Below are 14,766 nucleotides of genomic sequence, written 5' to 3' on the forward strand. Positions count from 1 at the left end.
GCAACAATAACAAAAAGATACAAAACCTTGTCCTTGTGAATTCAAAGACTTCTTCACCAACAGGTATTCTTTTCACTGATCGCATGATCTCAGTGAGAAAGATTATTGTCCAACCCCCAAATTACTCGCTTAATGAATTCAGTGCATCTCCTGCCAAGTCCGAGGAGTAAGGGAGCTGGCAGACAGTGCCACCTGTTGTCACTAGAGGAGAGGCATCTAACACACTAGAGATGTGCCTTGTCAATAAGATGGCCTATAGTCGTGGCCTGGTTTGGGGGCCGATCTGTGGCCAGATCTGAGCTTGCTCTGTCTGGCCTTTGGAGCTTGAACCTCTGCCTTTGGCCTTATTAACCCTGAGCTAGCAAGGCTTCAACAACTGCTGGTTGCCCCTGCCAGACTCAGCACTGTATCTGATCCTTCTTTGTAAATATTCTCTTCCTTCCTGGAGCCTGGACATAGTAGGTGCAATATTTTTGATACAAAAATGTATTTTTGATAAATAAATATGTTCACTTTATGAAACCCAGATTTACATTTAAAAAATAAGTTGGGAAGCACTTAATACCTGTCCAAAAGGCTATAGCATATGATTCTTTTCCAAGGCAATTTCCCTCCATGCATTTAAAGTGTTTGATTTTTAAAAATGTACAAATTCTGCATTATGCTATTATATTCAATTGAGGAATGCATTTATTTTGTAAGACAAGTTACATCCAAATGTGGCTCCCTGTGTGTTGAGGCAGGCTCAAGACAACAGGGTGAAAGGGAAGCAGAGTCGATATAGACATGAGTTAAAGATTAGTAAAGGAAAGTTTATATTGCCGTTTGGTAAAACTGCCATGTTCTGTTTTCTGTTGCATAGTATTACTACAGCATAAAGGATATCAGCATTGGTGGGCAGTGTGTTTGCAACGGCCATGCTGAAGTGTGCAATGCAAACAATCCTGAAAAACTGTAAGTACATTGTTCAGGTTGTTTTAGCCTTGGCATGAATAAGTCTAATTGCTTCAGTGGATGTTTGCATCCAATTAAATGTCTATAATTCCCTCTCCTCAACCAGACAGTGCCCAAGGCAGGCACGAATAATTGATTAGAGTTTCCAAGAGAAATAAAACTTGTTTGTCATTCCTGGTCTAATGGGAGCAGGGGTATACATTTTTCAAATTCTTTTTCCCTATTTTTTTTTTATTTTGGTAAAATACACATAATATAAAGTTTACCATCTTAATCATTTTAAGTGCACAGTTCAGTAGAGTTAACTACATTCACATTATTGTGCAACCAATCTCCAGAACTCTTCATCTTGCAAACCTGAAATTCTATACTTGTTAAAGAACAACTCACCATTCCTTGCTCCGCCTGGCCCCTGGCAACCACCATTCTGCTTTCCGTCTCTATGAATTTGACTATTCTAGGTACCTCATATAATTGGAATCACAGAATATTTGTCTTTTTGTGACTGGCTTATTTCACTTAGCATAATGTCCTCAAGGTTCATCCGTGTTGTAGCATGTGTCAGTATTTCCTTCCTTTTTGAGGCTGAATAATATTTCATTACCGTGTTTCCCCAAAAATAAGACCTAGCCAGACCATGAGCTCTAATGGTCCGATCTTATATTAATTTTTGCTCCAAAAGACACATTACAGTTGATGGTCCGGCTAGGTCTTATTTTCGGAGGAACACAGTATGTACCTATATACTTCATTTTGCTTATCCGTTCATCCATCAGTGGATACTTAGGTTACTGCCACCTTTTGGCTATAAACATAGGTGTACTTTTTTGTTTTTAATTGAGGTATATTTCACATACAGTAAGACTTATGGATCTTAAATATTAAGTGTTTGGCAATTATATATACATTTACATTACCGTCACAAGAGGGGTACTTTAAAGGGCTGGAAATGACTGGATACTAGATATAGTAATAATTTTTCTCTCAATGTTTTATTTAAAGCCTATAATTCCCCATGAGTAGCATTTACCAGAGATATATTTTACTTTAGTCAGATTCTGGTTTGTACATTGTTAGACCTAGCTTCATGTTCAGGCAGAGGTACGAGCTACAGCTTACATGGTGTGCTTTGTGGAGCCCTTCTACCTTACCTGCAACAGTTCCTAATATTGTCAACCCTCCGTCAGGGGCCAGGTGGTGCTATCTGAGATAGCAGTGTGAATCCATCAACTGACTCTCTTTTAATGGGCAAGGACTTGTTTATTAATTATTAATCCATCACTGCTGTGTAGCCTACTAGAGGGTAGGGCCCTAAGACAGTAGAAATCAGGTCAGGGATGTCCTGAGTTAGAGAGAGAGAAGAGAAGAGGTTGGTCTATTGTCCCTGAACTTGAAACAAAATGGTGCCATGTGGGAGAGGAGTTGAAGTCAACAGAGAAGATCTGGGTTTCCCTCTTGGGAGGGCTGCCAACCCCTAGTGACTCTGCAGACCTGGAGGGTGGTTGTGAGTAGAGAGGCCATCTTCCCATGTCTGGTGAAAGGTTCAGTGTGCCACTGGTGTACAATAACACAACTGCCTTGCCTCCCCTGGCCTGCTAGTTTGCTTCTTCCCAACAGACTGGCTTGCATACATGCTGATGAACTCCACATCCAAGGACAGAAAATCATACAGAGGATTCTTCAGTCAGTAGCATCTTCAATAACATCCTTACAGCAGATGCAAGGATGAGTTTTCTGTATCAACCATCAGCCTGGGCTGAGAGATTGTCAGAAAAAGCAGTTATTTGTGGGTACCAATATGATTCAGACAGGTACCCAACTTTTTATTCTTTACTATGCTCATTTTTAATCTCCGTATGAGAGCAGTTGGACTGTATGTTCTTCAAGCCACCTTCCCAGTCCAGTTATACAAATATGTCTTTGGCAATGAACTGAAATAGCCTCTCTGACAAAAGCCCATTTGGACTCCAGCTGTTCTGTGCTGCCTGTCCATTTGCTTTAACAGGCCGCTGAGCTGGGAGAGTGATGACACATTGTATTAGGAGTGTAACTGAATATATGCCATCCCACCTCCCCTCAGAAGAGTTGAGAGAATCCCTACAGGCACAGGAAAGAGCCTCCTTCGACAACTTGTGACTCTTCTTTCAAGCACAGATGAATGGGAGCTCAGAGCTTGGAGCTCTAATTCAATGCCATTGCTACAACAATTTCATTTTGACTTGGAAAAGTTTGAAGATGGATGTATAATGCTTTGAATGTAGATTTTTAAAAGATGTTTACTCTTTTGCCTTGCCGACTAATCTCAGCTTTGGGCCCTGAGATGAAGCTGTCTGTTGGAGCTGGTGCAGTCTCTTGGGACAGGGTCCTCTGAGATCTTATTAGCAACTGTCTCTGGCATTTGGTGGATCTCTGTGCATGACCCCAGGTTGAGAGCAAGAAACCTGAGCAGGTCTTTCTTACAGGATGACTCCAGATCTTTGTGAAGATGTCATATTCAACACATCTCAGTAAACTCAGCACTTGCTTGCTTTTGTGTTGATTTATTGTAATATAACGTGGTAGAGAAAAAAGAGCTGGGACTTCGAAGTCAAACAAACAGGTTTGGAATCTGGCTATCATCACCACTTGACCTTTGGCAAGTGTTTTAATCCCTCTGAATCTTAGTGTCATCAGCTGTAAAATGCAGACAATAAGTAGGATGGGGAAGACTTGAAATGATATATGCAAAGTGCTTTGTTCTCATAATCACTCAATGAATGGTACCATGGGTGGCCATGGTGATGGTCAGTCTTTCACACAGGAACAACTGATCTTAGTCAAAACTTTTCAATGACTGAAATGTGCTTCATCTTATGCCCAGGTTTCGATGTCAATGCCGACACCACACCTGTGGGGAGACGTGCGATCGCTGTTGCGCTGGGTACAACCAGAGGCGCTGGCAGCCGGCCACACGGGAGCAAGTCAATGAGTGTGAAGGTGAGCACTGGGGGAGGGGCGCTGGGAAATGAGGCCCTGCACACCCTTTACCCCCATTTCTGTCTGAGGACTGATGCTAGGTTTTCCCCTGCTCATGAAGAGGATGAGATCATTTCAATCTTGGGGACTCAGGTCTTTCTATTGTAATGAATAACTCACAGACTGGAGGGGTAAGTGCCCCACTCTAAATTCAGATATAAGCATGAGAACAAAAATAACAACAGTAATATCTTTAATATGTATTAAGCTCTCACTATATGCAATGATTGGCCTCTCTTTTTAGCAATCTAAAATATGATGCAGCCACTCTTAAATTTTAAACCTTTATCATTTCTTTAGATGTAATACTGTATCGGAATCCTAACTATTGAGGACTGAGGTCTGGAAAAGGTGGTGAGATTGGCATCTAAACAGAGAGCTGGAAGCATTGAGGAAGTGGGGGGGGAGCACTATAGTAGGATTGAGGCAGGTGCGGATGGAGGTGATCAGAGAAGGAAGGGGAAAAATGAGAGGCTGCTTTTAATTATGAGTGCAATATAAAGTAAGACAACTGTTTTTTTTTAAACAAATAATCTCTATGACATCCACCTGAAAATTTTCTTTTAAACTGCTCTTTTTAGGAAGCCACATATTTATTCCAATTGCTGCAGACATTTTTGTAACTTTTAGTTAATGGTTTTGGAGACTGCGTCCTGTTTTTTCTGAATAGCCTTAGTGTATAGATTGAAGAATGGATTAGCGTTTTTGAAATGACCAAAAGGTATTTGGAAAGTGGGTAAGGAAGAACCTGTACTTTATACGCTTTGGCCAAATACTTCTTGTGACTATTAAGAAATATGACTGATGATCTCTATGATCAGCAAACTCACTCAGAAGGCATTTCCGGTAAGGGATTTGGAGAGTGCTTTTAGAGATGCTCACACTACTGGAAGGTGCTGATGCTGCCTGAGGCAAACACTCAGGGGCTTCACTGCTGCGTTGCTAGGTTACTAGGTCCAGGTCCACTAGGTCGAGCGGTGTTACCTGGATGGCCATTCTTACTTTATGGTCAAAAAACAGTGACTTTCTCATTGACTTCCCCACTTCTCACTCCTGGATTATGGGACTAGAAGGAAGGAAAAGTGATAATCAGGGGTTAGTTCTTCCAATGCTTTCAGGCACTGGCTTAGGATACTTTGATTGAATAAATGTTATCATGTGAACTCCAACATTAACAATTTGGTTAGTTTTCCACAGAATGATGTGCTTTGTTCCAACCTATATCCAAAAATTTTACTAATTTCCTTTCATTAGTTTTTAATCTTTTTACACTTGTCATAATGGTTAAAAATGACAAAAACAGCACATGGAAATCAGACCTATTAAGATCTATTTGTGGGGTGCTTTCTAAATTCCATTTGAATGACTCCAATTCAAAATAAACAGACTTCTTAAGAAATAACTGATATAGTAAATAAAAATGGCTGGAATGTTTTTAGGCATGGCACTAACTGAGAAAATGAAAATAATAAAGTGCTCAGGTTTTTAAAAACGGAGTACTTTGAAATTCTAACTCAATCTTTTTTCCTAATAGATTTATCTGGGAACTTGATTAAAACCCACAAATTACTAGAAAGACTTGGAAAATTTGATCTAGGTAGAATATAATGTATTGATTTTCTTTTTTTTAGAATTAAATGTATTGGGGTGACAATGGTGAGTGAAACTACATATGTTTCAAGTGTGCAGTTCTATAATATTAATACATCATCTATCTATCACATTGTGTGCTCACCACCCAGAAGGAAAACTGACTCTGGGTGATGAATTGATTTTCTGCATAAGAGAGAATAAGAATTTTACTTATGTTAGATCTTTTTCGTCTTGGCAATGATAAAAATCCTAAGTAGGTTTTAAATTATATTTTCTAATTTTAGAAGTATCATACATTATTTGTGTAAAGAAAACACAGAAATTATTTTAAAAAAGGAAAATCTTCAATAATTTTACTATTCAAAGTAAACCACTATTAATATCTTGTTAGGTATTTTAGTGTTTTTTTCATGCATGGCTTAAATAGTCAAGAGTATATTATTTATACAATTTTATATTCTGATCTTCTTCACTTGATATTTTTAGATATTTTCCTACATTATTAAAAACTCATTGGCCTCCTTTTTGATTTTACATAGTATTGTCATTCTATGGATTTATGTGTATCCAAAAAGTGTTTGTTGAAGTCCCACTATGTGCCAGAGAATGTGCTCTATTGCAAACAAAATACAAGCAGTTCTTGACCTCATAGAAGAGTCGGGCAAATATACTGTTATTTGCTTAGCTATTTCCATATAATTAGTCAGTAAGATTGTTTCCAATTTATTGCTGTTACAATTAGTGCTGAGATGAAATGCTTGGAGTATGGGCTGAGAGAATAGGCTTTGGAGTCAAAGACAGGTCAGAATTCTGCCTCTTTTACTTACAAACTATGTAAATATTAGCATATCCCTTAACCTCTCTAAACCTCAGCATCTCTGTCCAGGTGAGAGGGATAATAATACCCATTTTAGAGAGTTATTATGCAGATTAAATGAGATATCGCACTAAAACCAACAGTGAGATATCATCTCACACCTGTCAGAATGGCCTTCATCAATAAATCAACAAGCAACAAGTGTTGGCAAAGATGTGGGGAAAAGGGAACACTTGTGCATGTTGGTGGGATTGCAAATTGGGGCAGCCGCTATGGGAAACAGTCTGGAGGTGCCTCAAAAAATTAAAAATAGAACTATCTTATGACCCAGCAATTCCACTCCTGTATATTTATCCAAAGAAATCTAAAACATTAATTTGAAAAAATATATGCACCCCTATGTTTACTGGAGCGCTATTCACAATAGCTCAGGTATGGAAACAATTGAAATGCTCATCAATAGACGATTGGATAAAGAAATTGTGGTACATTTATACAATGGAGTATTACTCTGCCATAAAAAACAATGAAATCTTACCATTTGCAACAACATGAATGGAGCTAGAGGATATTATGCTAAGTGAAATAAGTAAAACTGAGAAAGACAAATACCATATGATTTCACTTATATGTGGAATCTAAAGAACAGAATAAATGAGCAAAGAAAACAGAAATAGACTCATAGATACAGAGAAAAAACCGATGGCTGGTAAAAGGGAGGGGGTTTGGGGAGATGGGTGAGAAGTGAAGGGATTAGGAAGTACAAATTGGTAGTCACAAAATAGTCATGGGATGTGAAATATAGTATGGGAGATATAGTCAATAATACTATAAAAACTATAGTGTCAGATGGGTACTAGACTTATTGGGGAGATCGATTCATAAATTATATAAATGCCTAACCACTGCACTGTACACCTGAAACTAATATAAAATACTATTGAACGTCAACTATAATTTAAAATATATACCGTGTTTCCCCAAAAATAAGACCAGGTCTTATATTAAGGTTTTCACCAAAAGATGCATTAGGGCTTATGTTCAGGGGATGTCATCCTGAAAAATCATGCTAGGGCTTATTTTCCAGTTAGGTCTTATTTTCTGGGAAACACGGTAATCACAGAATGTAAAATACAACATAAAGAATATAGGCAATGGTATTGTAATAGCTATGTACAGTGTCAGATGGGTAGTAGGCTTGTTGGGATTATCACTTTGTAAGGGGTATAAATGTCCGTTGTTTGTACACCTGAAACTAATAAAAAATAATAAATAAAATTAAAAAAATTAAAAATCACTTTCAATTTTGTAAATTAAAAGTGATGCATGTAAATCACTTTTCATAGTGTACCAAGAGCTCAATTATTCTTGTTAGTAGTAGTAATAGCAATAATAGTGATATTCTCTTTGTGTGTGAAGCTTAACTGGCATTCTGGTTTATCTTAAATTGTTGTGTATATATATAATTTATATATGTATATATATGTATATATATAAACTTTTTTATATATATGTATATATATATATAATTTTTTTTAAAAGATAGCCCTCTCCCACATAATATCAAATGAAAGAAGCTGTAAATTGCATGTTATTATAGGCTAGTCTTTGTTTAAAAGTGCCTAAAATTTTCCACCGAGAGTGTCCCTGGTTTCCAGAGCAGACTTTACTGTAGCTCAATGAACAGTAATACTATTTGGGAGAATTTACTACTAAGTGTCTCGTAGTCATGATGGAATACTAACATAGAATGCTTTTTTCAGCATGCAACTGCCACGGTCACGCCATGGACTGTTACTATGATCCCAAAGTTGAGAGGCAGCAGGCAAGCTTGAATATCCAAGGCATCTATGCAGGTGGAGGGGTCTGCATTAATTGTCAGGTGAGGTACTATTTAAAGCAAAGTGGATGTGTCGCTGTAGGAAATGAGTATTAATTAAACCCTTTTCCCCAAAATATGTCATGTAAGTGATATGCAATTGAAAGTATTTTCTGAAACCATTTTCCCACTTTGGTACATGACAATTCTTGTTAGCTAGGTATAATTTAGCAATTGTAGGGAAAATGGACTGAGACATGTTTGTCCAGATTTCATTGATTATGTTCTTCATTTAGGTCTTTGCCTATATGGAGAGGAGAATTCCTGGTTGTCATCCTGACTGCTACCCATTAGTGGTAGAAATCTCTAAGATAGGAAGGCAAATAGGTGTGAATTTCAGTACTGATTCTAAATCATGTTTTCAGGTCAATTCTGAATCTAGACTCAGTGAGGAAATATATCATGATCAACTAATGATGTCATAGACACCAAATAAGAAATACTGACTTTTCATCCCTTCTAAAGGACACTTGGGTCCACTGAAAAGTAGCCAAGAGGAGTACATGGCAGAACAGGGTATAATGTTCATAAATTTGGTCTGTGTTGTCACTTTGTGTTGTGTGCTTTTATAGTGATGTTTTGTTAATGTTACAATTAATGAGGTACTCTTTTCATGAGATGCCCATTTGTATGGAACCAGAGCCACACACTCTTAGAAGCACAATTCTCCACTTGTCTCCCGCTCCACACATTTTATGTTATCTTCATTGCAGATAATTAAAATACAAATAAAATGTAATTCATACACTTGTTACAAATCACAGGATTTCACACATAAGTGAAAGAGCCCAGGATCTTCTTAAGACTTTGCACTACAAGACCCTCAGGCGATTTGTATGCACATTAAAGATGCAGAAGCACTGGATTAGGAAGTGTAGGTGGAACACTTTTCTGCAGATGAAAGATCAAGCCCCTCAATATGTCTTCAGAAAAGCTTGTTCCTCCTCTTAGGGATATTTTTATACTTTGCTATTCCAGAAACCATCAATACAGTCCTTTTTTTTTTTTTTTTTTTTCCAAAGTGGCTCTGCAAAAGCACTTTCATATTTGAAATTATTAAAATCTTGATTAGTTCATTGCAGTTTTCTTTTTCCCAATTTAAACTTAAAGTGTCTTTGCTTAAGTTAGGTATTTAGTTAGCATAATTAACTTAAATTTTTTTTGTTGTTGTGGTGAAATATACATAACATAAAATCTACCATTTTACCCATTCTAAGTGTATATTTCAACATAATTGATTTTTATATTACATTCACAATCAAGAAACAAGGAGAAAGTTTCTGCTTCTGTTATGGTTTAGTGGCTCCAACAAGACCCAAACCTCCCATTGATAACTATAAACAAAATGAAAAAACAAAAGTCCTCCTCTCTCCCCAAACAATGATCTGAAGGCACTGGGGAGTAAACTTAAGTGGGAAGATACTAGAGAGGAGCTGCCACTTAGCAAAAAGGATCAGCATAGGGCGAATTACATGTTTTTATGACTTTTAGCCAGAGGACAGACCAAATTTGGTGCCATATGGTATGGCTAAAGTTCCTTTAGAAAATCTTGAGTCTTCTGGCCTGAAGTATAAGAGGACAGAGCTTAGGGCAACCACAAGGTATGAAAAGTGAGTAGGTGGTCCAGAAAAAAAAGAAATCAAGAGGAAGTCCCTAACTCTATGTGTAAATTCTCCCCAAGTTTCTGACCGACCCCAGAACCATCTGTGCATAGGATGGTGTTCAGCTAAAACTAAAACAATTTATTTGAGATTTGAGTTACCACTCAAGAGTCAGAGTTTGCAATTTCGGTAAAGTCAAGTTAATTGTCTCATAAAAAATATCAATATTTTTTAAAGAAATATTGTAGAATCCAGAGTCTCTACAACATAAAATTTGCAGTGTTCAGGATACAATCCAAAATGTTTCAACATTTAAAGAACCAAAATAATGTGACCTATTCTGAAAAGAAAAGACAATCAATAGAGATAAATCCTGAGGTGACCCAGATGTTGATATTAGCAGTTAAGGATTTTACAGCCACTGTGATAACTGTGCTCAAAAATATAAATAAGTTTACAATGAATGAAAAGATAAGAAATACCAGGAGAGAAATAAAAATATAAAAGGAACCAAATGAAAATTCTAGAACTAAAACATGAATTATATTAGATTGGAAATTCATTGGATGGGTCTAATAGCAGAACGGAGAAAATAGGAAAAAGAGTCAGTGAAGACATATCAATAGAAATTATCCAGCCTGAAGAAGAGAAATAAAAAGATTTTTAAAAAACAAACAGCAATTTGGGAACTTATGGGAGAATATGAAAAGGTCTAACACAGATGTAATTGGAGTTCCAAGAAAAATGAGAATGAATAAAAAAAAAAGAAGAACAAAAAAGGAAACAATGCCAGGAAATTTTTCAATAGACTAAAATTCACGAGGTTTAGTTAACACCAAGCTGGATAAATACAAAGAAAACCACTTCTGGACCTAAGCGTCAAACTGCTGAAAACAAAAGACAAAATTTGAAAGTAGACAGATAAAAACAATACATTACAATGACTGTAGACGTCTCAGAAGCTATGAAGTCCATAAAATAATGGAGCAGTCTTTTTAAAGTGCTAAAAGGAAAAACAAACAAACAAAGACCTATCAACCCAGAATTCTTTACTTAGCAAAAATATCCTTCAAGAAGGAAAGCAAACAGAAAAATGTTTCATCAATAAAATAAAGCCAGAAATGCTAAAGCAAGTTCTTTAGGTTAAAGAAATATGATACCAGCTTTTTTATGAAGATGGCGCTGAAAGTGAAGAAGGAAGCTCCTGCCCCCTCAAAAGCCAAAGCCAAAGCCAAAGCAAAGGCATTGAAAACAAAGAAAGTAGTGCTGAAAGGCGTCCACAGCCACAGAAAACAGATTCGCACATCACCCACCTTCCAAAAGCCCAAGACACTGCAGATCCAAAGGTAGCCCAAATATCCTTGGAAGAGTACCCCCAGGAGAAACAAGCTTGACCACTTTGCCATCATCACATTCCCCCTAACTACCGAGTCAGCCATGAAGAAGATAGAAGACAACAATACACTTGTATTCATTGTGGATGTCAAGGTCAACAAGCACCAGATCAAACAGGCTGCGAAGAAGATCTATGACATTGACATGTCCAAGGTCAACACCCTGATCAGGCCTGATAGAGATAAGAAGGCATATGTTTGACTGGCTTGTGACTATGCTTTGGATGTTGCTTTGGATGTTGCCAACAAAATTGGGATCATCTAAACTGAGTCCAGCTGGCTACTTCTAAATACAAACATTTTGCACTGTTAAGAAAACAAAACAAAACAAAAAAAGAGATATGATACCAGATGGAAACTCAGGTCTTCAGGAAGAAGAATATCACATCATAAACGTCTGTGTAAATATAAAGGACTATTTAAATTTTTTTCTTAAAAAATATGTAGGGCTGCTTAAAGTAAAAATTATAACATTGTCTTGTGGGATTTATAATGTGTATAGATATAACGCATAAGAAATTATAGCATAAATAACAGGGAGAACATATAGGACTGTAAAGTTTCTATAGTTTACATGAAGTGATATCATATTAACCCTAATCAGACTGTGAGAAGTTAAGGATGTACGTAACTCCTAAAGCAATTAACTAGCAAAATGCAAAGAGGTATAGTGGAAAGGCCAATTGGTAAATTTACATAGTAAATTTATATAGTTTTTAAAAATATACAAATAATTGAAAGAAGGGAGGAAAGAAGGAAGAGAGGGATGAAACACACACACACACACACACACACACACACACACACACACCAAAATGAAGGCGTGAACAGAAAATTAATATGAAAATGGTAGACTTATTTTTCAACCATATCAATAAATAGATTAAGTGATAATGGACTAAACACTCCAATTCAGAGACAGAAGTTATCAGAATTGATAAGAAAGCAAGACTCAACTATATTCTGCTTTTAAGAGGTACACTTTACACATGTAGATATAGATATGTTGAAAATAAATGAATAGAAAATATTTTAAATATATAATAAATATTAAAAGGATAGATTGGTGATATTAATATCAGATAAAACAGATTTCAGTACAAAAAGCATTAACAGAGATTAATAGAGACATTTCATAACAATACAAAGGTCAATTCGTCAGGGAGACATTGCAATCATAATAACAGAGGTTTAAAATACATACAGTAAAATTTGACAAAATTAAAAAGGGAAAACAGACAATTTCATAATAATAGTTTATTAGGATAGACTACTAGGAAAATTCCAATATTTGAAACAACACACTGCTAAATAATCCATATCAAAGAAGAAATCTTGAGGGAAATTAGAAATGACTTTAATAATGAAAACACAACACATCAAAATTTGTGGGATGCAGTTAAAGCAGTACTTCAAGGGAAATTCACAGCTTTAAATACTTATATTAGAATACAATGTCTAAAATCAGTGACCCAAAGTTCCACCTTAAGAAGCTAGTAAAAAAAGAGCAAAATAAATCCAAAGTAAGTAGAAGGAAGAAAATAATAAAGATAAGAGCAGAATTCAACATAAGAGAAAATAGACAAACAAAAGAAAAAATTAACAAAACCCAAAGCTTGTTTTTTGAAAAGGTCATTAAAATTAGTAACTCCCAGTTGCACTGATCAGGGAAAAAGAAAAGGCAGTTATAAAGTACCAGTATCATATACAAAATTACTTTATCATTAGAGTGACTACAGACATTAAAAGGAAAATAAAAGAACACTATGAACAACTTTATGGCAACAAAATTGAAAACCTAGATTAAATGGACAAATTTCTTACTAAAGAAATGGAAACTGACACCAGATAAAGCAGGACATACGAATATCCATATATCTATGAAAAAAATGGAATTCATTATCAAAAATTTCTGACAAAGAAAGTGCCAGGCCCAGATAGTTTTACTGCCAAATTCTCTTAAATATTTAAGCAAGAAACAACACCAATCTTGCACAAATTCTTTCAGAAAACAGAGAAGAGAATACTTCCCAACTTTGATGAGGCTAGTGTAACTTTAATACCAAAACCTGACAGACATTACATAAAATAATATAGCTGACCTGTATCTTTCATGAACATCATAGATTCAAAAATATTTAACAAAATATGAGAAAATAGAATTCAACAATATATTGTAAGGATAATACATTATGACAAGTAAGGTTTATCCCAGGAATGCAAGGTTGATTGAACATTCAAAAGTCAATCTGTATAATTAATCATATTCACAGAATAGAAGAGAAGAATCAGGTGAAATGCCATTAGACAAAACCAATATCCATTTTATGATAAAAGCTCTTGGCAAACTAGGAATAGAAGTGAAATTCTGCAATCTGATAAAGCATTTATGAAAAACCTACAACTAACATCATGTTAGTGGTGAAATATTGAACTATTTCCTTCTAAAGATTCGGAACAAGGCGAAGATGCTTGCTTTTCACCACTTCTTTTAAACAGGGCCCTGGAAGTCCTAACCATTGAACCATTAATCAAGAAAAGGAAATAAAAGGCATTAAGATTGGAAAGGAAAAAGTAGAACTGCCTATATTTGCAGATGACATGATTATTTATGTAGAAAATCTTAAGGAATATACAAAGCAACTGCTAGAACTAATAAATAAATTAATAAGGATACAAGGAAATTATATTTAAAAATTAATTGTATTTTTGTATACTAGTAGCAAAAACTAGGAAAATGAAACAAATATTCAATTTAAAATAGTGTCAAAAAACAAAATTCTTAAGAATAAATTCAACAAAAGGCATGCAAGGCTTCTATGCAAAAGTTAAAAAACATTGGTGAGGGAAATTTAGAGGTACCTAAATAAATGGAAAGATATAACATATTTATATATTAGAAGACTCAATATTATTATGATATCAGTTGTCCCCAAGTTGATCTAAAGATTTAATGCAGATTTTTTGGTAGAAATTGACAAGTGTTTCTAAAGTTTATATGGTTATTTAAAGGACTGAGAACACCTAAAGCCATCTTGAAAAAGGAGAATAAAGTCAAATAACTTGTATTATCTTACTTTAGGACTAACTATAAAGCTACATCAATCATAACAGTGTGATATTGACATAAGGATAGACAATTAGACTATCCTTATTGACATAAGGATAGACAATAGGAAGCACAGAAACAGCACACTTATGTATACATTTGGTTTTTGATAAAAATACCAAAGCAATCCAATGGGAAGTGTCGGGGAGGGGAGAAAGTCTTTTCAACAAATGGTTCTGGGATAACTGGGTATTTATATGGAAAAAATAAGTCTTGACCCTTAGCTCAAATCATACACAAAAACTAAATTGATTCAGATTGGACTAAAATAAAGCTAAAATTATAAAGCTTTAGAGAAAAATATAGAAGACCTTTGTAATTCAAAGGATAAGCAAAGTTTTCTTGGGTCACAGAAAGCAATAACCATGAAAAATTGACAAATTAGAACATCGAAATTAAAAACT

General features: G+C 35.5%; 1 protein-coding gene and 1 pseudogene across 1 annotated transcript in view; both read left to right on the top strand.

Annotated features, from left to right (window-relative positions):
- LAMA3 (laminin subunit alpha 3) overlaps positions 1 to 14,766 on the top strand; it is a 264,040-nt gene that overhangs the window by 62,875 nt on the left and 186,399 nt on the right. The window contains exons 6-8 of the mRNA XM_088797937.1: positions 863 to 954; positions 3,815 to 3,930; positions 8,143 to 8,261. Coding sequence (XP_088654063.1) covers positions 863 to 954; positions 3,815 to 3,930; positions 8,143 to 8,261 — 327 coding nt within the window. The remainder of the gene's footprint in view (positions 1 to 862; positions 955 to 3,814; positions 3,931 to 8,142; positions 8,262 to 14,766) is intronic.
- LOC109452373 (large ribosomal subunit protein uL23 pseudogene) lies at positions 11,036 to 11,455 on the top strand (annotated as a pseudogene).

This window comes from Rhinolophus sinicus, chromosome 4 (genome assembly GCF_057876585.1).
Source record: "Rhinolophus sinicus isolate RSI-liver-muscle chromosome 4, RSI-T2T, whole genome shotgun sequence".
Taxonomy (NCBI): domain Eukaryota; kingdom Metazoa; phylum Chordata; class Mammalia; order Chiroptera; family Rhinolophidae; genus Rhinolophus; species Rhinolophus sinicus.